General features: G+C 40.7%; 1 protein-coding gene across 1 annotated transcript in view; it reads right to left on the bottom strand.

Moving 5' to 3' along the window:
* Window positions 1–27,004, bottom strand: part of LOC120548221 (G patch domain-containing protein 8-like) — a 75,984-nt gene extending 48,980 nt beyond the window's left edge. The window contains exon 1 of the mRNA XM_039784314.1: window positions 26,477–27,004. Coding sequence (XP_039640248.1) covers window positions 26,477–26,587 — 111 coding nt within the window. The 5' untranslated portion in view covers window positions 26,588–27,004. The remainder of the gene's footprint in view (window positions 1–26,476) is intronic.
* Window positions 27,005–27,591: the final 587 nt, after the last annotated feature.

Genomic DNA, 27,591 nt, shown 5'->3' with positions numbered 1-27,591 from the left:
ATTTGCTTATACAGTACATCTAATCTTCCAGGCTGCTTACTTGTCTTATAATATGTTGTGCGCTACATGCAGGTGCCCCCCAAACATGAGGAAATTATACAGTATAACAGAGTTAAACTGTCAAATGCAAAGTGCAACCTTGCTGCGCCCGACCTCGATCCCTCTTGTCTCCCGTCTGCACCACCCCCATAACTAATTTTTCCCTCTCGCCTAATCCCAATACATCTCCTTTTATTCTCTCGTCCTCGATCACTCATTTCCCTCCCTCTATATCTTCCTCCGCGCCTCACTTTCCCCCTCTTTCCTTTTCTCTCTCTCTCCCATCCGTCTCCCGCCTCTCCATCTCCCTCTCTTCTCCCATTTCTCCGCCGTCTTCATATCTATCTCTCTTTCTGTCAGGTGTAGGGGAGGCAGAGTATCATTTAGAGAAGATAGCTTTCGCAGACATGCCGATGCGCACACAAGTGCATGCGCGCGCACGCACACACACACACACACACACACACACACACACACACACACAAACACACCCGGCTATCCATTGTCTCCCATTGCGTCTCCGTATTTGGTGGGCAGCTGCTAAACTAGATGTTATAAAGTGCAACTGGTGCTCTGTTTGGGGAGAGCTTGAGAGGAGAGAGTAATGGAAAGAGGGGAGTAGGAGGTAAGAAAGAAGGGGGGGGGGGAGAAAAAGAAGAGAGGAGGGAGAACAGTGAATGAAGAGAGACGAGGCGGGGAAGATGGAAACAGGAATGAAACACAGGAAAAAGCGAGGCGGGGGGAGGAAAGCAATCCTGTTGGTGCTGATAGATTTCTGGGAGAACAATGTTATCTCTGTCTCCCTCTCCTCACACACAAACACACACACACACACTCAAATATACACACACAAAAACACTCAGACGCACATCTTGTAATAGAGGGAGCTAACAAATCTTTGTGGAGAAGTACATGTATCCGCAGCCTTTATTTTACAACCAAGAAATGCTCCAAAGACGGCGCAGTAGACTTACAAAGAAGTCGAACCGGGCCAGAAATAGAAACACGGTCGAACTTATCGCCGCATACAAATCTGTGTCTTTGTGTCTGGTTGTGTGTGTCTTTGTGTGCGTGTGCGTGCGTGTGCGCGTAGCTGTGGCTTCTCAGTTTATTTACATTCCACGCTGCATGTGGGTGTGTGGTGAGGAATAAGGTAAACCGAAAAAGGGAAGCCTAAAATAGTGGTGGCAGGGCAAATCAGAGACAGGTGATATTCAAGCTGCGGTGAAAGCGTGACAGAGAGACGGCTGAGGTAATATTGATGACCTGTTATTATACAGTATACGACTGGTGGACTTGAGCACCGGGGGTCAGTGCGGTGGCTCAGTGGTTAAAGGAATACTCCACTGTATCTCCTGAATATCAAACACTCCAAGTTTGCAGCTCGCTCTCATGGAGAACGACAGCTGCTGTCAGCTTGGATTCATAACGGTTACAATGGATTTGAAAGGAAACCAAGAGTGGTGGCGAAAAGGCAACAAAGCATCGATAGAAACTTCACAAACCACGCTGTTTATTGCTTTGCCAAAAAACTGCTTAAATTTCTACTTGTGGCAGACGTTCCGAGTTGAATGATAATTATTGTATTTGTACCATAATGTAGCCCTTTGTACAATAGGGCTGGGTATCGGTTTAAAAAGTTACGATACCAGTACCGATACCATTCCCCTTCAACTGATACTGATACAAATAGCGTACTTCATTTGAAATATTTTATGGGCATTTTATGCATTCATTTTTATCAGACTCCAAAGGCGTGTAGTATAGCCATATTTTGTTTTTGTTGGCATTTCATCACGCTGAACTGCCAACTCCATCAAATTGGAAATCTCAATAATGACTGGATTGCTCTACATTATCTCGCTTATTACATGACTGCTCATACAGATGTTACCCGCTGATGACACCTCCGTATGAGCACAAATATTGATTTAAAGAGTCTATGATTAGAACCATGTGCATGGCAACGGTCTGCTATACTTAGCAACGGTCCGTAGATTGACCAGATGCGGTGATTGACCAATCAGAATCAGAAAAGTATTCAACAAGGCCATGTAATAACCTGTGATAGTTTTGATGTCACAGTTTAAGTTTTTGTACAATATAAGTGAAATGCTAAGGAGCTGATTTGTGTTATTCAGCCTGAATGTTCATTGTACGGGGACTACAGTAATGTGTTGTGGAAAACTGACCCTGGATCTGCCATAGAAATGATCCAAGCAAATCTCTGCCGTAGCCACTGTCACCGATTAGAACAAGCTCATCCTGACTGTACTTGGTGTGGGTAAACAGTTTTCTTTGGTGTAGTTTGATACAAGAATGTAACCTACAGTATCTGCTTACTGTTCACGCTGTGATGTGCAGTGTGCATTGTAGATTATATGATGAATGCTGCCCTGTTGTTGGAGCCTATTTCTGTCAACTTGGTGAACCTATGAATGTATTATCATATCTCTGGCATGGAATAATAAACTCAGCTCTGGGTTGCTGCAGGCTGGATTTATGTGTGCGATGATTTGCCCTGAAGTACCATAATCCTGGAGTCAGTCAACGCTGATCCTGAACATACAGGTAACTGGTGGAGATGTGGACTTCCATTGTAACAGCTGTAAATCCAAACCGACAACAGCTGGAAGCCCATCATGAAAGAGCATGCTACAAAGTTTTCTGGCCAACACGTGGTGACTATTTGATATTCAAAAGAGATCATTTCGCTGGATCACTGCTTGAATATTGTGACCTTTGCACAACAGGAAGGTCCCGGCTGGGTTCAAACCTGCGGTCTTTACTTTGTGGAGTTCTCCCCAAACACTCGAGCATGCAGAGAGTAAAAGTACATTCAGGTCAGGTGAAGGGGGAAACTCTGAATTGTTCATTAAGTGCAAAAGTGTTTGTTTGTTCCTGTGCTGTGACGGAACCGAGGAAGGTGGACCAAGAAGTCAAACTGACCTTAAAAACAAGACGGTCCAACTCCTTGTTGCATACAAATGTGTGTATACTCTCAATTCTTATAATTCGCTTGTTTGCACTCTGATCTGCACGGAGACAGCTGGTGATTAAAGAGAAATTGACTGACATTTCAGGGCTTCAGACACAACCATAAAATTTAGGCGCACACACCGTAAATCAACATGCTAACCAAATATTCACATTTCTACTAATTTCCACTGTATTACTAATAAATACTTTGATAATAGATGCATAAATGACAATGTGCTGTTTCAAATTCAGTGTCACTTTTGAAGATGCAACATATTATAAACTGACAGCCCCATCGCTGTCATGACAGTAAAAAAAAAAATGTATATTTTGTTTATTATTGTTTTATTTTCATCATGACCGTTTTTTAATTGCTCTTTAATGTTTCATGTAAAGCACTTTGAATTGCCTTGTTGCTGAAAGGTGCTGTAGAAATAAAGTTGCCTTGCCTTACAACCTCAGCCTGTCAGTCAGTCACCAGGGCATAGAAACCACTGTTGTGCCTGCTGCTCGTCTCCGAGGAAGTGTAACGTCAACAGCACCGCGACCGCGTTCGGCTCGCCATTAATATCATATCGCAGCAAACGCTGTCTGCGTGAAGTTATGAAAAACTGTAACCTCACTTGAAACCACTTTATCGGCATTTCCGTGACTCACTGTGACTTCAACAAAACTGACGTAGTTTGCATCGCCTGCAGCTCTGCGTGTGTGTGAGTGTGTGTGTGTTTGTGTCAGAGCTCTGCTGTCTGTCAATTTTCAGGGAGGACAGGCACATGTGCGACTGGATGTCAAATTCAGTCGCACACTCTCAAATTTTGGTCGCAAAATGCGACCATTTGGTCGCAGTCTGGAGCCCTGTATTTGCAGGTCAAACGACACTGAGACATCTGGGTTATAACTGGACTAAATGTGGTTGAGAAGTAAACATGTTTTTATGGTTTACGTAACTTACTATACTTCGTACTTAACTATGGTTTCAGGGGCATTTAAATGACTATATCTTAATATGATGCATATTCATTTAAACACTGTTGAAAGTGTGGTTCTAAATAACCTAACGTCTTAAAGAAATCTCAGCTCTTCTCACTTTTTAACCAAATCTAGCTCAGTTCTAACCTTGATGTCTAGACATCTTTTGACCTGCAAACCACATATATTGAGTCAGGGAATGTGGGAATATCAGTGACAAGACGGTCAACAGTTCTGTGGTGAAGGAGCAACAAAGGCAGCTGAGAGAATTTGAGATTATAAGACGGCATCTGATCTGCAGAGTCGACCACGAAGCCACAAACCAGACGGCAGGAAACGGAGATGCTTTTCCACATCGCAACACAACCAATCATGTGGCATTTTACACTTCATCACAGGCGATCACAGAGTGGTGGCTGGTGTGTGAAACATTCGATGAGTTCAGCATGCGAACCTGTACACACTCGGAGGGAAAAGCCAACGTGGCGTTTCTTTTTTTTTTTTTAAATAAATGTGGCCTTTTGTCTGCGCGAACCTGTCAAAATTAGATTAGTTTTCCACAGCAAGCATGGCCTTTACACATATACTAACATAGACAGCTGGGCGTGCACACACACACACACACACACACACACACACGCACGCACTCAGGGATAGACTCAGCCTCCTATGTGTGAGGCCAATTCATTTTGCCACAAGTGGTCCCAGATTGGATCTAGTCAGAGTCCCATTACCCATCACCTTGGCTGACCTTACCCCCCCCCCCACAACACGCACACTTACACATGCACGAATACACACATGTGCTCTCAAAACTATATTAAGGCTCACACACACAGGTATCCTCACCAATACACAGGTCAGATTATCAGGAACGAGTGGAGACACACACACACACACACACACACACACACAACACAGAGACACACCAACAGACAGAGCATTATTGATTGTGTGTAACGTTATCTAGATGGGATCATTTCTATTGATTTAGAAAGAGGGGTCACTCTGATCAATGCTATCTGCTCGTCTGCTATGTCATTAGAGCAGAGCCTGAGTGCCAAAATATCGGACTATCTTTCTTTCCTCTTAGAAGAGGCCACCGAGCAGGAGGAAGGAATTACTTGTTTGATCTCAGGTATCAACAGCGCCCGACACTGCCGACGTGCCCCGGAGCAAGGGCATCTATATGTCATCGGTGTTTGCGGCGTCCGCTCTGCTCGGAGGACTTGTACAGGACGTTAGCTAACAACCGCTGAGCAGAGATAACGGAGGTAGTAGTTCACAGACAGTTTGTGTCCTTTTATGGTCACTGAGGAAGGGTCAACTATGTGGTTCATTCATTTCTGTTCATGTTGTTTGTGTTCCTGCTCTGATGTTGTATTCGAATAGAAAATGCTAACAATAATTTGATTCAACTCTATTATTATTGTATCATTGTATTAGTTGTTTTTGTGTCTACTGGCCCAGAGACTGCAGATGAAAATGAGCTGGTAGCTAAATCTGGTACAACACATCTCTTCTTTAAATGACAAAAAATAAATAAAAATGTAATTAAACTATTCAGCTTATAAATCATCATCATGTGAAATCCTATATTTAATGCCCAAAATGACCTAAAACTACACATGCCTTCTCTTTCATGTGAATTTTATTTTATTTATATTATTTTATAAGTGAAATGTCTGAAACATAACACAAGATATCTATTATTAATATGCCGTATTAAAAACTTTGAGTTGTCATCTATGTGCTGCTGTTCTGTCCGATTACTCATGGATGCAAATAAATTCAAACCGGAGAGATTTCACAGTAATTGCCGTAAATGCAAAATCTACATTATACTATGATCCTTTTTTCAGTTTAGCAAATAACTGATCATGTGACATTGACAAGATGAGAAAATGACACGCGGTATTAACATGCAATCTATCATATCAGGATATCTTATCTGGATGAAGGACAAATAATGCTAATGCAAGTGTAAATGATTGCACAGTTTGCAAAAAAGTAAAGGCCACACAGCAGCATCACTTTCCTAGACGTCAGACATGCCTGTGTGTTGTCTGCAGCTCCGTCTACCTGATTCAGATTCGGTCATAATATTGGGCAGAATTGCAATAACAAGAAAAAACATAATACCATGTGTAAAAAGGTAATGAATTCAGATACAGAATCTTGGTGCTCATCCATATTTGTTCTTTTGTACTTCTCTTGTTGGGATGAGCTGTTTTAAAATCTTCAGCGTGTGTGTGTGTGTGTGTGTGCGTGTGCGTGTGCGTGTGTGCGCAAGCTTGCGCATGTCTGTCTATCTCCTTCAGGCTGTTATGACCAGATGTGCCCATCATGTTTTGCACCACTGCTCCTTAAACTTCATCAAACACACACACACACACACACACACACACACAGGTTTGTATTAAAGGGCGACTACTATATATCTCAGATAAAGGCTTCTGAACTAAACACTACCCAATCGGACATGTTTCAGCAGGAATGCGACCCAAAATTGGGAAGAATTTAACAATTTGGCAGCCAAGATGACATCTTGTTACTGCCGTTAGCATGGAGCTACTATAGTCAGCAGTGGACACTAATAGAATGTAGTATAGGGTGACCAGATTTTCCGGAGCTAAAACCGGGACACTTTGCGCATGACCGTAGTGCTCGTGCACGCACAGGCTTTTTAGTGTGAACATGTGCCAGCCCAGGTCAGACATATACACAGACAGTTACTTCATTATTTTGATTGTAGGCTCCTCATCTAATAATATTGAAAGTGTTTTTTTCCGGTAAAATTAACAAAATTGCAGCAACAGCCTTTTTCAGTTTAGTGTGAGATTTATGTTGAGATTTTTTGAAGTGTTATTTATTCCAATAACACCAAAAGAATTAAAATGATTTATTGAACATTTTGAGTATTAAACACTTCATTTCCTGCATTCTGGTGAATTTCTATGCACCTATTTCTACCTTTTTCTGAATCAATGTATGCTGCAAATATCTTCATCTAAAGGGAAACATAGATTACAATCCAAACATAAAAACATAATGGAATATATTGAAGTAAGGCCCTGAGGCATTCTGTATTGCTTTCAACTATTTATTCTCCTTTGGATCAACTTTTCTAATTATATCTGAGTCAGCACACATGTAGCCTAGGCATCATTTACTCCTCCCTCCTGTTTTGCGTCTTTTGTTGTTAATGTATTAATAAACCCCTGGACTGTAATATTTCAAATGTGTTTGAGCAATGTCCAAAACTTTGTGCACATTCAAAACACAGTATATCTGTGATTTGGAGGAGTCGTGATATTTTGAGAAAAATAAAGTTATAATATTACAAGAATAAAGTCACTATATTTAAAAAAAATAATCTAAAGGCTACCTGCACCATAGTCTGCTGTGCATTAAGTGATTGCTCTGCTGATATGGTAGATCTCAGAACTTCTGACAGACTCAGAGCCCCGCTTCGCTGTCTGAATAAGACAAAGAGTTTAGCTAGGGAAGTGGCTGTACGCTGCTATACATCGGAGGTGGAAACCCGAAACTACTGCAGAAATACACGGAGCACAAACGCAACCCATCTGCCGCAGCATGTCCACAGCAGAGCGCATCCATAAACCTGAAGCTGCCCTGCATTTTACAGGTCTGCTTCAGAACTCTGTGTGTTTGAGTCTGAACCTTAGACTTGAAACGTCACAGGAACTTCAGACAAAATCATTAGTATTGTGCTCCTAAACTTTGTGTTGATGGCGTCAATGTATTAGACTGATTTGGCTATGATTCCTCCGAAAATAACACCTTTTACAGCTTTCCTCACGTAGAGACAGTTGCTAGGTGATAGAAACAAATACAGCATGGTCGGATAAATAAGAATAAGAATAAACTGGACAAAGTTACATTCGGGGCTACACTCAAAACATTCGGGGCTGAAGCACCGGCAAAAGCGGCTGACGCCGCTCCTGGTGTAAACCGGGACATTTTAGCGTCCCAACAGGCTTTTGTCGGGACTTGGGACAAGCAATTCAAAATCGTCAAACCGGGACGTCTGGTCACCCTAATGTAGTAGCACTTTCTACAGTCAGTAGTCACAGATAAAGGCTTTTTAACCAAATACTACATGACCGGGAATTTTTAGGAGTAATTTGACCTGGATTTGGGGAGAACACTGGCAGCCAAGATGACATTTTTACTGCCATTAGCATGTAGCTACATGTGACAATGTTAACACCACCGCAGTAGATTAGTAGAAAAACACTCCAGTCCAGCCTACCTGGAGCAGATGACCAATCATAGAAGGCCGGCTAAGAGTTGCGTAACACTTAGCCAAGAGTACAAAAAACTGTGGAAACCGGAGCGTTCAGAAGAGTTGGAAATCTGAACGTTTTAGCTCACAGGGGTTTCTCTAAAATACGTATTTATTTAGTCATTATTTGGCCACGTTTAACACGAAAATCCGACATTATAACATTGTAGATGTGACAGAAAATACGAAAAAGCATAATACGTCCACTTTAATAAAATCATGATCAAGTCGATCATTAAAACCTAAATGTAAAAAACTCTCCCTGGATGTTTTAGAGGGTGACATCCAGACATCTAATGACTTAAACAGGATGTCATTAACACGCTTCTATCAGTTAAATATAACGTATTTTAATCAGGTTCAGTTTCAATATGACTGCAGTCGTTTTAGCTTGATAACCGGTTACTTTTTTACATTTTATTTTTACTATTTGACTGCGACGGGATGCGACCTCCAGGTGTTTTCAGTCTGAAATGTTTCCTCGAGTATCAACGAAAATGTTTAGGGATTTATCTCATTTTCCTGTGAGGACACGAGGTTCACACAATAACAGGAGTGACTACTCTCCCTGTTCACGCACACACAGTCTGGCTTTATCTCTCTATCTATCTCACACACACACACACACACACACACACACACACACACATTCTCTGCAGAGTCGCCTCCAGTCAAGCGTGTCTTATTGGCCTTCTGTTTGACTTCCTATTCGGCTCAGTGTGTGTGTGTGTGTGTGTGTGTGTGTGTGTTTGTGTGTGTGTGTTTTTTTTTTTTTTTTTTTTTTTTTTTTTTTTTTGTGTGTGTGTGTCAGTGTGAGGGTGTTAGAGATCCAGATGGAGATGGTTTTATAATCACGGGACAGTTGTTGTTTTTATTATTATTTTATCGTTGTTTTTACTGCTCACTAAACTGAGGATGAAGAGTGCAGAGGAGAGGAGGAAGGTAAGGAGGATGGGAGGATGAGAGCGGCAACACATAAGGAACAAATGGGAGAGGAAGGATGGAAGGAGGACAAGACAAATAGGAAGTGATAAGAGGAGCAACACATGAGGAAGAAAAGGAGGAAAGGAGATAAGGTCTAGTTAAAACAAGGAGAGAAAACAGGTGAGAGAGAGAGGAGAGCAGATGTGAGGAGCAACAAATAATGATGAAAGGTAAGGGGAGGAGAGCAGAGAAGTGATGAAAGGAGGAAAACGGCATTATTAATAAATAAGAGGAGTAGAGGAGAGAAGTGGACAGAAAAGAAGAAAGGGGAGAGTAGAGAAGAGCAAAGAATAGCCTACATACAAAAGAAGACAGCAGGATAGAAATGAAAGGAAGAAGAAAGGATGAAGAAAGCAAGGTTGAAACAAGAAGAGGATTCAAAGGTTAAAGAAAAAGAGGGGAAGAGAAAACAGGTGAACGAGGAGAAAAGCAGATAAGTGGAGCAACAAATAATGATGAAAGGTGAGGGGAGGCGAGCAGAGAAGTGATGGAAGGAGGAGAAACGACATTACTAATGAAAAAAGAAAAAAGGAGGAGAATAGAGACAAGCAATGGATAAGAACAAAAGAAACAACAGAGAAATGAAAGGAAGAAGAAAGGACAAAAGAAAGCAAGGTTTCAAAGGACGTAAAACAAGGAGAGGAGTCAAAGGTGACAAAACAAGGAGAAGAGCAGATAAGAGGAGCATCAAATAATGATGAAAGGTGAGGGGAGGAGAGCAGAGAAGTGATGGAAGGAGGAAAAGATAAGTCAAAAGCAAGGCTGCCAGTGGAGAAATAAAGACAAAATACAAAAAGGGGCGGGGAGGGGGAGAGGAGAAGAAGTGCAGATCAAGGAGGAGGAGACTGAAGGACGAAAAGATGAGTAGCAAGGAAGGTTGCAAAGAACTTGTTGAAATGCCACAGAAGAGGGGTCAAGGGAAACAAAACGGAAAGTGGGAGAAAGAGCTAAATAACAGAGAAGCAGCGAAGTGATGTAAGGAGAAAAAAAGACAAATAGAAAGCAAGGTTGCAAATGTCTTGTTGAAAGGGAGAGGAGGAGAGAAATGAGCGGAAAATAAGAAACTGGAGGAGAGAAGAGATGGAAGCGAGGATGCAAATGTCTTGTTGAGAGGAGGAGAGGAGAGAAGAAAAAGGAGTGAAGAAGGGAGCAGAGCAAAGGATGAGTCCAGATGAAGGAATAGGAGAGAAGTGAAAAGAGGATGAAAAGCTTTAAACACGGACAGAAGAAGAAAGAAAGTGAGAGGAGAGACGAGAGGAGAAGGGAGAAGAACATCTCAGGCAGAAAGGGAAGCAGAGGAGTGAAGGAATGAGGAGGAAATAAGAAAGGAGAGGACAGTAGAGAAACGAGGAAGGAATGCACAGAGTCAAAAGTCTTTTTTTAAAGAAGTGGAGAAGATCAAAAGCAAGGGGAGGAGAATAGAGAGATGACAGAGAAAGGAAAGATGAGAAGAAATAGATGGATGGGTCAACAAAACGTTGGACCTTTAACACCGGAGAGTGCTGTTGGTTTCTTTTTAATTTAATTTTATTTAAAATACAAATTGATTTGTTCACTCTAAATACCGTACTGGAAGGAGGAAAAGATGAGTAAAGTTGAAAATGTCGCTTTCAGAGAAGAGGATGGAAGAGGAAAAGAGAGAAGCGAAGGAAGGAAAAAAAAAAACAGGAGCACACTTCTCGTACAGTAGCAGCAAAACTTTCTTACTTTTTTCAATCTGCTTCTGTTTCCTCTGTCACTTTCTCTCTTTATGACTCTGTCTCTCTCTGTCTATCTCTCTCTCTCTCTCTCTCCGTCCCTCCTACCACATTCGCAGGGTTCATCCAAGTCGCGTTGACGCCCACTCACCTCCAGCATGCTACCTCAGTTTCCATGGTAATCGAGTAGCGACCGTGCTACATAAATATATGCTTTAACGTTCAGCACTTCACAACTCATTAAGAGCGTCTTAGAGAAGAATTCATCTCTCGGGGCATTGCTCTCGTTAAAGGGCCACGGCAGTTGATTTCAGCACCTTGTGTTGCTCACGTCCCTGCGCGTGTTTATGAGCACATGAACCTGTGAGGTCGTCGGCATGTAAAGAAGCTGGAGCTGCTCCGCCAAGCGTGACATGATGGTAAAAGTAGCCCCGGGGGGGGAGGATTTTCATGAGTACAAGAGAACATTTTCTAGTTCACGACTCATGAGAGAGTCAGAACAAAGCTTATTTGGGTATGAAGGCTCCGGCGTCGTGTTCACAAAATCAGTCTTCCATTCAGCTGTCTGCGAAGCATCCCTAACGTGGGATATTAACTCTTCGCAGAGCGAGAGATGTCTCTGGTCTTTCTCTATGTGTGAAAGCACTAAAAAAAAAGTTTTCTCTTCCAAAATACAGATAGGTGGTATGGGTCAACATATTGTGGCTGACATCATGGCTGACCAGCAACAACAGACAGATGGAAGCCTGCCCCCCTATCGTAGCTTACATCTAGCTCCACATAGCGTCTGTTTCTCTTAAATGTTTTTATTGATTCTTCTGAAAAGCCTTTATTCCTGAAAGGTCTGCTAAATGGATTGACATTTAACGTATTCTCATTTCTCAGGTGGACATCTGGAACTTATCAGATACACTGCTCCATCTTCATGGAATAATAAGGACATGGTTCATCTTAGCCCTACACATGTTCATTGCAACACACTGATGCTATTGAGTGATACTTACAAGTAATGTTTTTACTGTTATTACAACGGATCTTGACTTTTTCCCCTCAATTACTGGATATTTTAGCTTCTTTTATCACTACTGTTATGATGTAGGGGCCTCCTGTTCCTCAATGTGTTTTTTTGAGTGTGAATAAAGGTTATTGTGTGTGTGTGTGTGTGTGTGTGTGTGTGTCTGTGTTTGTGTGTCTGTCTGTGTGTGTGTGTGTGTGTGTGTGTGTGTGTTGTGTGTGTGTGTGTGAGTGTGTGTGTCTGTCTGTTCTCTTTGCTAAATGAACAGTCCTTCCAGAAAAACGCGATTATGCGATCGCATAATTCAATGCATAATCAGCCAAAGTCCGCATATTTATGCGGGGGGCCGCATTTTTTTAAATACGCCGCACTTTCACCGCATAAATTGCCGATTTCCGCTTGCATGATTTCATAATCCCCGCATTTTTGTTGCAAAAAAGTCACAAATATCTTAGCAGAAAGTTAAAAAATGTTGCGTTTACTTCACACAAGAGCAGCCATTTTCCCCTGTTGCCATGGGAACATTATGAAGTGACGTTTACGTGACGTGAACATCATCGAAAAGCAGGGTGTTGGGGGAATCACTTTTTTTCTCTTTTTCATCAAACCGCAGTTTTTGCAAGTTCCCGCAATTTCATCGCATAAAATTGCATAAATATACCGCATATTCCATCGCATTTTTTAAGAAAATGTGCCGCATAATCAAGGATTTTTGCCCGCAACAATCACAAAAAAACTGCATTTTTCTGGAAGAACTGAATGAATATTCTGCTGTTATCGTCCTGATTGTCTATATTGTAACTTTATCATGTTGGTCTATTTTTTACAATGTTATTGCACTTCTGTCCGTCCAGGTGAAAGGGATTCATCCTCAGATGCTCTTCTGGCGGTTTCTTCCATTTTTCCCCGTTAAAGGGTTTGTTTGAGGAGTTTTCTTTGTCTTAATCCAGCGTGTAAGAACAGAGGGTGCTGTATGCTGTACAGATTGTTAAGCCCCTTGAGGCAAATCTGTGATTTGTGATATTGTTATGTGGCCTGACAAGCCAGACCCACATCAAGATCTTGGGTCTGGGAACTCACCATTGGCAGGGCTCAATCTGAGGGGCGGGATAAACGGTTGTCTTTCAAATTCCCTCTACACTCATAGCCAACCAGAGCAACGCTAGTTGATGGATTAAATTTTTGCCGTATCCGGTCAGCAAAACTCCGAACATATCTTCCTTTTTTAAGAATGATTTCAGAGCTCAACTCCAAGTCTTCCAGAGTCGCGGCTAAATCTGATTCCAAAGACAGCTGTTCGCCAGCAGCAGCAGCCATCTTGTTTGTTTTCAAGTAGCGGGGAATTCACGCGGAACCGTTGCAACTCTGCCGTCCTTATGTTAAGCCCGCCCACCGACTCTATACACGATGTGATTGGCCTGACCAGAGTTTGTTTTTTCCAGCTCGCAAGCCAACGGAAATTGCTAGACGTACCCTAGCTGCAAATTACATTGTTATTATCAAGCTTATTCATTTATAGGCTCGAAGGGAATGGTTGTTGATACGATAAAACAGGCATTTTTTTTTTATGTGTTTGTACATTTATACTGCTATGTAACACAATGGCACCATTTGCTGTCGCAAGGATGCGTCTAGATTTCTAGGCTAATTGTCATGTACATTTTGACTTGACTCAACTGCTGGGTAGTCAGATTTAAAATGACTATATGTTGTTTAGTTTTTTTACCAAAGATAAAACAGTGATTATTCTGTGAGCATTTAACAGCAACATACTGCATGTCGTGAGTCTGAGCAGTTGTGCGTGTTGTGAAAAACCTGATGGGAGTTGGACGTAGAGAGAGTGTCTGGCTTCAAGATGCAGCGAGAGGATTTTATGGAGATGAAATTAAATCCATTAAGATTTCAAGGAGCTGAAGCTTGTGGATTTTGCAAAACATGTTTTTTTTTCCAAAGTCGAACTAGCCTACCGCGGAGCAGCTCATCAAGTCTTTAAGGTTTCGGTGATTTGCACGCCAAAAGATGTCGGCGTCTATTAAAAACATTTGGCTTGGATAAAAAAAGTTTGTTCTGGACTTCTAGCTTACATAAAACATGTAGAATCCATCTTTTTATGTTTATTCCTTTACATCACTCTCATTTTGACGTAATTATAAAGTGATGTGTGTAAGGATGTTAATGTATTCAGGTTAAGGGCTGTTGTTGCTGCTGTGTTACTGAAGCATAGTAGTTGTGGTTTTGTACTTTCTGTGGAAGACTATGGGTTATTTTTAGTGGGAAGGAAACATTTTACTCTGCAATAGTGCAATTGGTGGGCAGATTGAGCTGTATAAGTAGAGAGAGTGAGAGTAGAATTCCCTTAGTGGCTTTTTAAGTGTAGAGTGTAAAGTGTAGTGTTGGTACAAAACTTGTTTTTTGCTTTTTAAAGTGATGGTTCGGAGTAATTCACCCTAGGGTCCTTTGCACCATGACCTCGAGCCAAACACCCCCCCAGAAGCTTTTTTCACCTGGGTCGAACATTGGGAGAGTTAGCTAGAGTAGCGTTATCAGCTGAATAGCTTAGCGCAGGGGCTAATGGATCCACGTTTGTATCTTGTAAGTTACCCCACTTACTTACAAACTTTCCAATCCATCGTTTTATGAGAGCATAACCTATTTGTACTACTTGTAGACGTTTGGTATCATTTCGGGCATTATTAGTGGGGTAACTTACGAGATACAAACGTGGGTCCATTAGCCCCTGCGCTAAGCTATTCAGCTGATAACGCTACTCTAGCTAACTCTCCCAATGTTCGACCCAGGTGAAAAAAGCTTCTGGGGGGGTGTTTGGCTCGAGGTCATGGTGCAAAGGACCCTAGGGTGAATTACTCCGAACCATCACTTTAATACCTATATTTGATCACATAACACGTTCAGGATCTTCTGAACATTATTCTTGGCGAAAGACTGGATGAATGGGGAATGAAAGTGAAATCCTTTTTAAGTACATAGATTGATTTTCCTGTTTAACCCGATGTTTAACCAAATTAGTATTAACAAATTCTTCACTTCCACAGTGTGATGTTTGATCTGATTTTAAATATTGGAAGTATCTCTAAGTTTATTTGTTGTTCATAATCTGCATACTGTGCGCTAAAATCATGACCACGTTTTAGTTTAGTGGGTATTACAATGTTTAAGGACGATGTGATGGAAAATTAGATTTAGTTTAAAATGGATTTTATTATATTTTCACTTATCCGCCTCTTTTAGGTGGTTTATGACTAGGGTTGGGTATCCTTTATTTTATTTTTTTTCGATACCAGTGCTAAAAAGATACTTTTTAAATGGTGCCATGTACATATTTAAAAAAGGAGCACAAATCGACAGTCTGCGACATTTAAGAATGGCTTGTTTATTGCTAAGGCCATATGGTCAAAATGAAATGATTTATTGATAATGTAATAACTTATTTCACCAGTAAATTGCTGGTAAACGACAAAAACAACCACCAGATGGAACGTGATACTTCTAACGTCCGTTTCGGAGCATCAGAGGGCATCACTGGCATTTCAGTAGCACCGAAATGAGGTACCGAAATCCGTGTTAGTATTCGGTCCGGTAGATACCGGTGTTACAGTTTAATTGGTTTTTAAATTAACTGGTGATATGTGTTGCAGGCGGGGCTGCAGTAGCCTAAACCATTCTGATCAATTCGCATCTTTTTCACATTCATTTGTCGGGGTCTTGTGAAACATTACGGTAGGAACGGGTTGCTGGGACAGTAGTTTTGGCCCAGACAGACACACATGAACAAATGAGCCGTTTTCGTTACGAAAATATCACTTGTTGTCTGGCGAGTGTAACGTTGTGTGTCTCTACCACGGTCTCTGACTATAAACCACGGATGTACCGATTTTTTTAGATTATCTAGTGACATTCATAGTTAAACGCTTTAGTTAGTTATAAAACGGTGTCCAACTTATAGGTAGGCGTATTATAGATAACAAACAAGCTAACAACAAAGACACAAGCACAAACCTGATATTTCACTTTTCCACACCTGCGCCTAGCTAATATCCAAATCACTATAAAATGGGAGTTTGACAGTCATGTCCAAATTTGCCAATTGTGAACAGGCATCGACACGGCCACCTACGTTGTCAGTCTTCGTTTTTGCAACTGCATCACAAGTTAATTCAATAACAGTACAACATGGATCAAGTGTATTGAGATCTGTTAATATTTAAATACAGCCTGTTAGTAAAACATAAGCTACAAAATGGTAAAGCAACGTAGTGTACTTCATTTGTCAAACAATTGTAAAATTCAGCATGCTTTTCCAATAAAAGAAAATAATAAAAAAAAAATAAAAGAAAACATAAGCTACATATGAGGTTTTTACACCCAGCTGAACGCAGCATGGAGACAGCTGTCAGCTGTGGCAAAATGTGATCCGCTCAGATTAACTTGTGATACAACTGTAGGCATTTAAAATAGAAATTAAATTATATTGTCTACGTAGATGTGTTATGTTAAAAGCTACAGGCTCATCAAACCCACATTCTTAAATATTCATTATGCCTACTAATTCATCCAGATAAGACAGCATCTCTCTCGTATTGCAACAAGTGCATATTGCATATTGTGGGTCGTAGAGAAACATATTTTCAATTGCTCTGTATGTCTGGTACATATTGCAGAATTGACAAATAAAGTTGACTTGACTTGAAGTGGCAGGAGTTCAATCCAGTGTGGGTTCAATAAAGTCTATCTTAAGTTATTGAATGGCTGAATATCTGCAATATAATTATTAGGAAACACTACCATTTCAGATATCTACAATCCAGTTGTTAATAGTTATCTTCATTTTAGATAGACATAATGAAAAAAAAACATTCCAGATATAGTGTAATTTAAAATATTCAAAACTTCACTATGCCTAGTAAAAATATCCACAAAGTGGAAGCCAGGTTCCAAATTCTTCTTTTACTTTGTAGACATATTAGAGTCAAAGGGTTTTACAGAGGGAATTTTAGATATATCCTTTTAGCACTGCATAAATCAGAATATGGTGTAAACAGCCATAAAAAGAAATCCATTTTCGCCATGTTTTTTAGATATAAAATGTAACAGAAATTAGGCTATGAATGATATCTGAACAAACCCCTCTGTAAATGCCTTCAGAAGTAGATAAGAGTGAAACTGGAAAGTTTGGTGTATGTAAGTGCTACTGAAGTTGAGTTTTCTGACTCAGAGTCTGAGAAAAACCCATTTCGAGAAAACGGCCTTTAAAGATATAGATTACAAAATCCCACACATTTTGCAAGACATTACAGGCGATAGGGTAAAAATAAATAACAGATATCAACATGAAACTTCCCCAGTTAATTACTTACATTAAGACATATATTTTTGCTACAATATATAATACCCCAGTTTGCTTACATTTTAGATACAGTGTTGATTTAACGGTGAAGTCTTTACTAATGTAAATGTCACAAATTGATGTGGGTGTCTCCGTGGCTTGCAGTGAGGGACACACTCGCCAGACAACGGATGATATGTCGTAACGACAACGGCTAACCGGGACCAGATGCTCAGGAACTCGTTTCTATTGTCAAGTTTCACAAGACACCGACAAATGAATGTGAAATAGAGGCGAAGCGATCAGCATGTTTATTTCCCAAACCGGTCTCACGCCAGGTCGTGAAATAGTCACGTTATTTAGATTTATTGATTCGTTTACAGGTCACGATTTTGACGTTTATTTCGTGTACACGTCACGAATTTTGAATGTTTACAGGTCACGATTTTGGAACCTGCTCTTGGGGACGCAACAACGGGGAAATGAGGCGCCACACGCCGGCCACAACAACGGGGAAATGAGGCGCCACACGCCGGCCACAACAACAGGGCGGGCCGCCACTCAGGGGACGCGATCCCCAGGCGCATCCCCAGGCGCCGGGGCTCACAACAACGGGGAAATGAAACGCCACAACAACGGGACGGTTGTGGTTAGGAAAAGAAGAACGGGGAAAGGAACCGTCACACGTGGGACACGCCAACAACAGCGGGACGGTTGTGGTTAGGAAGAGAATAACGAGGAAAGGAACTGCAACACGCGGGATGCGATCCCCGGTCTCCGGGGTGAAAGTCCTGTGTTGTTTGACCCATCCACCACCTCGCCACACGAAAAAAAATAGATTCAATAACGTGACCATATCATGCCCTGCCATGAAACCGGGCTGTTATTTCCTGGTTAGTCGGGAATGGAAGGCCATGCCTACACCACATCTGCCTTTAATTAAAAAAAACAGTTAAACCGTAACACCGGTCGACCGGATTTCGGTACCCAACCCTATTTATGACTAAATCTTATACATCATGAACGACCTTGATTGTATTGTTTTCATGTAGCCTATCTGATATTTTTACATATTGACAGATTGCACAGCCCGCCAACACACCAGGACAATACACACTCTAGCTTTTTAATACCTATATTGCATTCATTTTTAGGTTTTAGCTTTGAGGTTTTACCCTTTATATTTATTTTTCTCGCTATTTTTACTCATTTCCTAATTGTTATTATTCATTATACACTAGCCTTTTTAGCACAGCATCAAGAGGAATGTTGAACCTTTGAATCGAAACATGAAATGTTAACACTGGAGGCCGCTGTTTGTTTCCGGTTTCCAACAGTCAACTTTTTTTTAATTACTAATGTTAACTAGCATTTTAGTTAGCAATAATTAGCCTGTGCTTATGTTATCTCCTTACATATACCTACGCTCTCCGTCTCTGTAAGATTGGGAATGATTGAGATTTCTCTTGGCACAGCTACCAGAAGACTTCACACTTTCAGACACGTTGCTCACGTCACATTTAAGTTGTCTCTCTCAGTTGGAGGCTGCTCAGTAACGCTCAGCGGAAAAGTGCTTCTAATATCCTTCACTGGTCTCCGTCCAGAGCAACGGGATCTGTTGGTCAATTTTACTGTCTATGGTGCGGACCAAACAACAAAAATCGTCCCCGCGTGAAAACGTGGGTCTCCGTTGACTTTCATGTACGCTTGAGTTCAGTTCACTTTAGGTGAGAGCGCCATCCGACCAAAATATAGGAAGTGAACCTAAAACCAGTGCATTGTGAGTTGAAGGTGAGTGGAGACTTTTTATCCCGCACTGGGAATCAACATCGAGTCAGGAAGTAGCAGGCATGAAAAATGTCCCGTGGACAGACGTGGTCAAATACGGCGGTGAAAGCCCTCATCGAAATATGGCCAGGCGATCACAAAACACAGTTGCTTGAGGACACAAAAACTCTGAAGAGATCAAATTATTTAGCGACAGAATGATGGCAACGGGGGTTTGATCGCACCAAATCTAACCAAACCTTAACCATAGCACAGACAAAAGATTTTGTCTTGCTGATAGAGGCATCAGATCAGAAAATGTATTTATTTTTTGATCTAGAGGAAATTCCATCATTACAAAGGACTTGTTCAGTATTTCATTCACTATTTGAAATATCTGTATTGAATGAATTTGTAACTGAAATAAGACTGTTTTTAAAACAACAGAAGCTGACATGTAAATGCAGATGGAAAAAGTGTGCAGATGGAAATATTCAGGAGACATTTTAGCTTTGAAAGTTCATGATGTCCCACATGTCCAAAAAACTTGTTGGTTCAGTCAAGTAGTCAGACTGTGTCAGAAATTCACTCACACACACACACACACACACACACACACACACACACACACTATTGTGACACAAAAACAAACTCATGCGTGGAGAGAGACTTGCTTGCACTCTCTTTCCCTTTGGAGCAGATGGCTCCACAGTCATAGCTGATGTTTCACACATCAATGAAGCACACCATGTACTCACAACTACTGAACACACACACACACACACACACACACGCGCGCCATGTAAGTCACAACCAATGAACACACACAGAGAAACATACTTGCACACATGCGTAACCGCTCGAACCCAGACGGGCCACTACTGTTACACACACACACACACACACACACACACACACACACACAAACGTGCATGTACAGTCACTTAGTCACACATGCAGAAATGCACACAGAGTGTCCTCATTGGCGCTAATTTATGGAGTGTATAGCCATGTTGTTGGAGACTTAGCTCACTCCTCATAACACACACACACACTCTCTCTCTCTCCCTCTCTCTCTCACTGACACACACACACACACACACACAGGTTTAAAGCATTAATGGCTAAGAGGAAGTAGGTTATAGTGTAGTATTGTCTCGGGTGTTGTTAGGCCTGATGTCAAATAGCCAATAGCACCGAGTGAGAATATTGCACCATATCCCCGCGGCTCAGGGACATTATTGCTTTTACAAGACAGTCAGCAGCACCTGTGGTTTTAATTGAAAGCACTCAACACTAAATAGAGACCTCTGATAAAGAAAATAAACCAGAACACAGTTAACTAGTCCCTTCTTTTACTGCTGGAGTTTTGTAAGTCTAGAGGTCTAAAACAAATCACTCTCACTTGCTTGAAGGCATCACTTCACACATCTGGTGCAAGGAAGCTTCCAAAACAAATAAATTGCTCGGAAACATTACCGCAGAGAGAAAATGACATGCTCAGAAGGAACTTTTTGGCCAAGTAAGGTGTAGGAAATCAGTGTTATTTAACTTACTGGAATCAATGTTTCTATAGCAACACCACTCTGGCCTCGCTGATATTGGGGAAAGGTGTGAAAAATTCCCTGACAGCTGGTGAGCTATTATGAATTAATGTCGCCGCGGAGGCTCTGTTAACTACCCGATTTACAAAAGCACACGCATAGACACAAGCAGACACACACACACACACATACATGTATAAGATAAAGAGCAGAGGACTGGCATGCTCGTCGTTGAATGATTTTTAAATGTTGTTTTAATAAATGAAGACTTCGGACCACCCAGTGAGATGAGCCGGGCTGACAGCAGGAATAGTAACACAGAGACACACAGGCAACGTGCCCAAATATCTTTGGCACATTCAGGCAATTAAGGTACAGAAAAAAACATTTGATTCAGGGTGTTGGAGTGATTTGTTTTCCATTACGAAGGAGAGAAGATGGTGATATCAGCATGCAGCGTGAGATCTGCTTGCTCTCCGCAGCAGCAAAATGCTCACCTGTCGAACAACAAAGTGTCAAACATTTCAGGAAATAAGAATTAAGCCTGAAATGCAGTTACGAAACAGAAAAGATTGTGTTGTGGTGGTTTGAATTGGACATTACATTTCCAGGTGTTCCTCACACGATGATGACTGCGATTTTGTTCCTGATGCAGTTGTATAGCGACAAAAATAGCACATAGACAGTAATATGAGAATGACCCTTATGAGAAAGTCCCTTTGAGATGTCAGACTGTGATTCCAGTCTCTAGCTAGCAGCATGAGCTTCAATTAGCCGCAGCCGTGAGCCTATGGCTACGGTTAGCAGAAGGCTAAAGTATTAGCAACATTTTCTCTCCATCTCTAAAACGCTTCGCCGATGTTGACACGTGTTTTGTTGCTCTTTAGACTCTTTTGGAGAACTTCGTCTCCCTTTTTTTAGGTTGCTCTGCAGTGTAGGCAGTTGTTGCTGGAATATCTACTTCTGCAGGATTTTCACCATCTGAAGGGCCATGCACGCACATTTGCATTGGTAGAACAGCCAATAGGAACGCGCTCTCTCTCTCTGAAAGGACCTGTGCCAAAAGCCAGAGTCTCCCATCACGTGCTAGATTATCTAAAGCCTGAAAGCAGAGCCAAGAGGAGGTGAGACTAGTCTGAAGTCTAGTTTTCTGTCAGAGTACTTGAATTACAATATGCTGAAAGATTATTATGGAATTGTTGCCCAATAACGAAAAAAAAAAAAAACTGCCTACCCCAGCTTTAAAATAAACTCATTCAACCTCTGTAAAAAAAAAATAGGAGCTAGATATCTTCAGAAGCTGGAAGTGTATCCCTCCCACACACAAAATTAACAGTATGTTCAGCACAAGTGTGAGATAACACTTTCCATATTAATATCAATTTAAATGGCATTACCATGCAAGGATAATGCATCGCTGGGAAAAAAAAATACAGACTTGATGTTCACTGTGATTGATTTTAATACCTTTATAGAAAGGAATGGTAAATAATAATGGCTGTCTGGAACAGAAATCAATAAATCTCCTTGTATTTATGTGAATTGTAGTTAAAGAGCTAAGAATACAACTTCCTTTATGTTTATTTAAGCTTTTGTTCCCGATTGAGAAAAAAAGATGCTGAACATGGAAACATCTTTGCATAAACATAAGACTGAACTTGAGTCATTGGAGTTAAAAGGAAACTGTAGACACTCATCCATCCCACAGATCTCTACACTCTCACTTTACACTATTTTGGCTTCAGACTCCGCTGACTATTTCTGCTCATGTCTCTCTCATGCAATCCTTTTGTGCTGGCGCAAACATATCTCTCTCTCATTTCCCATGCACAGAGCATGTTATTTGAATTTTGAAGACGGGATCGTTTCATGCAATTTCATCAGAACTGCCTGCGCTAAAGAACTTGCAGTTAAAATTAGCTTGGGTATACAGGGATCCAAGGTGACTGGTGATACTTATGTGTGGTTGTTGGCCAATTAAATCTCTTGATATAGCTTTCTATTCCTGGATTAGGTGACGAACAGAGTTGAATACGTGCCTCTGAAATGCTTGAGTTTTCTTGAGTGGGTAATTAAAGAAGATTTATTTATAGTATTGTGTTAGCAGTGGAAACTTTACCTTGTGTTTCCTGAGTTTGATACCGTAAAATAAGTTTGAAAAAGCTCTCAACTTGTTAAAGGTGCTATAATGGCTTCATTAGTTTGACATCTATCGTGAAGCACAATAATTAGGAAGAGGAGTAAGTGAACATCTGTTTTTGACTTTCCTTTGACAGTCTTTAATGAGGAATTTGGGTTCAACTATTAAATATGTTAGAACAGAACAAAGATATCTCAACAAAAGAGAGGATATTTAAGGCTGACAGCATCAGTCGTTTCAGCAAATGCCCCAAAATTACATTTGTATATGTTCAAGTGACAAAGACCTCTTTCGTCCATAGTTATAATGACTCTTTTTCATCATGGTGTGACGTTGTTATACAAAGTCTGCAGAGAGAGAAGATGAGAAGATACAAAATGTTGGACTTTGACAGGGGAGACCGCTGTTCGCTTCCCGTTTTCCTGCCAAAAGCTGCATTGTAAATGTAATCAATCACTCATTACATATTACTCACTTAAATCATAATCACATTACTGTTCTACCTACTCATCAGCAAAAATAATCAGTTACAATACTTACATTTCTCAACCCAGCTACGTCAAAACAGCCTTTAAACACATTTTCACTATTTAGTAGACATAGAAAACAAGACATATTACTCACTTAAATCATAATCACATTACTGTTCTACCTACTCATCAGCAAAAATAATCAGTTACAATACTTACATTTCTCAACCCAGCTACGTCAAAACAGCCTTTAAACACATTTTCACTATTTAGTAGACATAGAAAACAAGACATTTTAATCTCCGGCCTACGTTTTAAGAATCTTTACTGACCATCAACAGCTAGCTTAACGTCAGCCCTGCAGACAAAGAGGTTTACACACCTAACTCCAAACAAAAGCAATTCCTAAATGCAGGCTTACCAGTGGCTAACGTTAGCAAGCCAGCTAACTAAGAACCCACAACACGTAAATAAGACAACTTTGGTGTTAGCAAGAGTCTGACTGCCTTCCCCCATCTCCAGTCTCCGAGTTAAGCTAATAAGTCCTGCTATCAACCCAGCAAACAAGCAAATTCCCAAAATGCCCCCCAAAGTGATGGATTGTAACAAGGATCAATAACTGTAATGTTATTACTGAATTGTATTAAAAGTTGTATTATGCAAAACGTATTATGCAAACTTCAACCACGAAGACTAACCAAAGGTTGAAAGATGAAGTCATGTGAACCTAAACCATGGTCTTTTTCTAACCCTGACCATGTTGTCACTTACAGAGATATTTTGCTGATTTGAATCCAGCTCTGTGTCATGGCAGTGTGGGCAGTGTGTTTAGATTAACGGTGTATGGCTTCCCTCCGTGGCTTCAGTGCACGGATTGCAGGTCTGAGGTCTGCAGCGATCCACCTCATGACGCGAAACGACTAAACACACTGCCCACACAAAGATGACACAGAGCTGGTTTAAAATCTGCAAAATATCCCTTCAACAAAACCTCAGTCACAGCAGTGTCAGATCAGGAAACGCTTTTATTTTTGTATCCAACGCTTTTGGAGGAGACTGACAAATTATGTTGTGGTGCTGAGGTTGGAAACAAATTTACCCAAAAGATCAAAAAATTATTCTTTAGCTGTTGTTGTCCTCAGCAGTGCCACCTTTTGTCCTTTTTTCCTGACTTAGTTTTTTGGGGGAAATACAGACGATGTTATGATTATTACAGTTTTATCTCATTCTAGTGTAGTTTAATTTGGGGATTGTAAGTATATACATTTGAAAGTTAAATATCAAGGTGACCGCACATTCCATTCCATAAAAATAGGGTCTAGGATCTTTTATTAACACTGATAAGAGCCATGCGTTTCGCTCAGTGCTTCATCGGGCTCATTAAAAGATGCGTTGTGCCCAAAGGCTTAAAGACACTTCTTGCTGCTGTCAGCACCTCCATCTCTGCGATACACGGCACGAGATTACAGTATGAGATTTGGTCACCTTTTCTCAGTTCTGTGGTAATCCAGATTTGGGATTTTAGTTTTCATTTTAAAGCATACATACCAGAATTATACCATACCATTGCTATTTTATGTATTCATTACTTTTTGTTGTTGCTATTTTAATTAAAAACACAAAACAACACAACACAAACGGTTCAGTGCTGCTGCAGGCTTTATTGTGTGCCTTCAAGTTAATTGCAGTCAGATGCATTGTTGATCTGACTGTGAGCCGAGTCACTCTCACAGACCTATAGCCCTATATCATTTCATGACATGCCATCATCATTTATGATTAATGACCCTTATTGATAGTATTGACATAAGTGGGAGTGAAATATGATCTGACAGTGATATCGCACGAGGCAAAGTGGCCGCGCGGAGAGAGACGGAACAAAGACAGTGTACTGCGCTGCCTGTGTAAAAATGATGTCTTTAATTTATTCTTAATGGTCGCTACATGACTCTAATGATGATTGTTCTTGTTTTAAAGAGGGTAAACTCTGTAATTTTGGTTTATTTGAAATAATAGACTATAATGAAAATGAGTAAATGTGATTTCATTTCATCTATAAAGGAGTCTGTGGTGTTTTATGTGTGATGCAGCTACTCTAGCACTGCCCTCACACAACCTCTTGATGTCTCATCTGATGTCTCTCCCTGTAGGACTTTTTGGTGCGTCTCTACAAGGACTCGCCGTAATTATGTTTGCCTGTAACGCTCGGCGAGAACGAGGGGGAATGAAGTACGAGTGTTAGTTGGATTTTAGATTATGAGAACAAAAAAGTCAAGAAGCCTCTGACTCATCTGGCCGGCTCGAATCTACCCACACAGTTTCCAGGACTGCACTCCACAAGTTATTTCTCTCGACTCATTTTCATTCAGATTTTAATCAAATGCACGTAGGTTTTTAATTTGTCACCAAGTTATATTTTTAACGCAATAAAATGTTTTCCAGTTATACTATACTAGATTAGTATTTTGACTTCCAGAAGTTTCAAATAAGATTTTTATTTTATTTTATTTTTAGCAGCTCACTTAAATCTTTTGACAAGGAGGATTTTAAATAGATTAGGTTCAACTCTACCACCAAACGTGCATAAAACTGTGAATGTGTGGCTTCCGCATGTGTTTTAGAGAGTCCCTTGGTAAAAAAGCATATATGTGTCGTGTCAAACTAAGGATAAATATATATGTAAAGAGAAGAAAAAAACCTCTTGACTTCTTGCTGACCTCAAACATCTTAAACACTTAAAAGGTAGAAATCAGGATGACGGGCATGTTTGATGACGGACACGGAGCCAGAGGAGCTCTTAGTGTAAGAGGGCGACCCTTTTCCAACTCCCCCCACCCTCCCATCTGCATCTTTTTGCCTCCAATACAAAGTCAATTAACCTAATGGAAGTGGCAATTAATTAACTCAGCAAACACAATGATTAAGGACCTGACAATCAACTGAGTGGGAGTGGTTCGAGCCATGCTGATTTAGAGGTAATGACTTTCTGGCAAAGAAAAAAAAAAAAAAATCCCCTCACAAAGACTAACATGCACTTTGCATTTAACTGGATTAAATGTACTGTAGGTAGCTTCAAAGCTGAAATGAGTCCCAACGTCAAAATCAGTGTCCCACATTGCAGACGTCAAACACTTAACCTTTTCAAAATAAAAGCACTTCAATTTGACTTTTCTTTTCAGCTAAAACAAAGCCCAGTAACCATTGGACACAAGGCCTTACCGTGTTTCTTTGGCTGTTGGTTCCTATTGGACCTCTGAACACCCCCTTGATGCTCCTCAGCTGCCCATCATGCAGGTGGGTGGAACTGATCACAATGTAGTAGCACGCCATTGGATTTGTCTCTTGCACTTAAATATCTTGTGTATCTATCTGGAATTTGAAGAAAAAGTCTGCTTCCTCTCCTCCTTCTTCTTCTATCTTCCTCGACTCTCTTCCGCTCTCCTCATTGTGTCTCTCCTCCTCTGTTTTATGAAGTAGTAGAGGGACAGAAGAAATAAGGAAAAAGAAAAGGCGTAGCGCAGTTTCTCCCCCCAGCTGCTCTGATTTATTCTCTCTCTTCTCTAAGTTTTTGCCGGTGACTCTTTGACTTTGGCTTCTCTCTGCTCATCTCGCCTCAGTCTCTTTTTAAATATTTCACCCTCTGCTCCTCCTTTCTTTCCAATCTGATCTTCTTGTCGTTGTCTAAATGTGTTTTTTTTTTAATTCTTCTCTTCTTTTCAAAAAAAAAAAGAAAAGCCTCCCACTAGGTCTTCCTTTTAAATACATTTTTTTCTCTTTATTGCTCTGAAATTTATGTATCCGACCTCTCATTGATTAGTCTTGAGTCCTCATTTATCTGTCTCCTGCCCCTCTTTACTTTTCTATATCTCTCAGTTTTTTTTTTTTTTTTTTTTTTTTTTTTTTTTTTTTTTTTGGGGTTTTTTTTTTTTAGCAGGCTTTTTTTTTTTTTTTTTTTTTTTTTTTTTGGGTTTTTTTTTTTTTTTTTCTCTTTTTTTCTTTTTTTTTTTTTTTTTTTTTTTTTTTTTTTTTTTTTTCTTTTTTTTTTTGTGGGGTTTTTTTTTTTTTTTTGCGTGTAGATTAGCTTCCTCTCAGATGCTCCTCTCCTCTCCTCTGCTGCGCTGCATGTGTTCGCTCTCCTCCCTCCCTCTCTCCGCTGATCTCTTGCTCTGTGGCCAGCAGAGTGGTTTGCTCCTCAGTTACCCGCGGTTACCATCTGCCCTTTTAACGCATGGAATGCTGACGCTTGCTCTCTCCTCCCTCCCTTTCTCCACCCCCATCCCTTCCTCTCCCGTCCTCCCTCCCTCCCTCCATCTCTTTATCGCTGCCTCTCCTCT

This window comes from Perca fluviatilis, chromosome 19 (assembly GCF_010015445.1).
Source record: "Perca fluviatilis chromosome 19, GENO_Pfluv_1.0, whole genome shotgun sequence".
In the NCBI taxonomy this organism is placed as follows: Eukaryota; Metazoa; Chordata; class Actinopteri; order Perciformes; family Percidae; genus Perca; species Perca fluviatilis.
This window is presented reverse-complemented; position numbering and strand designations above follow the sequence as displayed.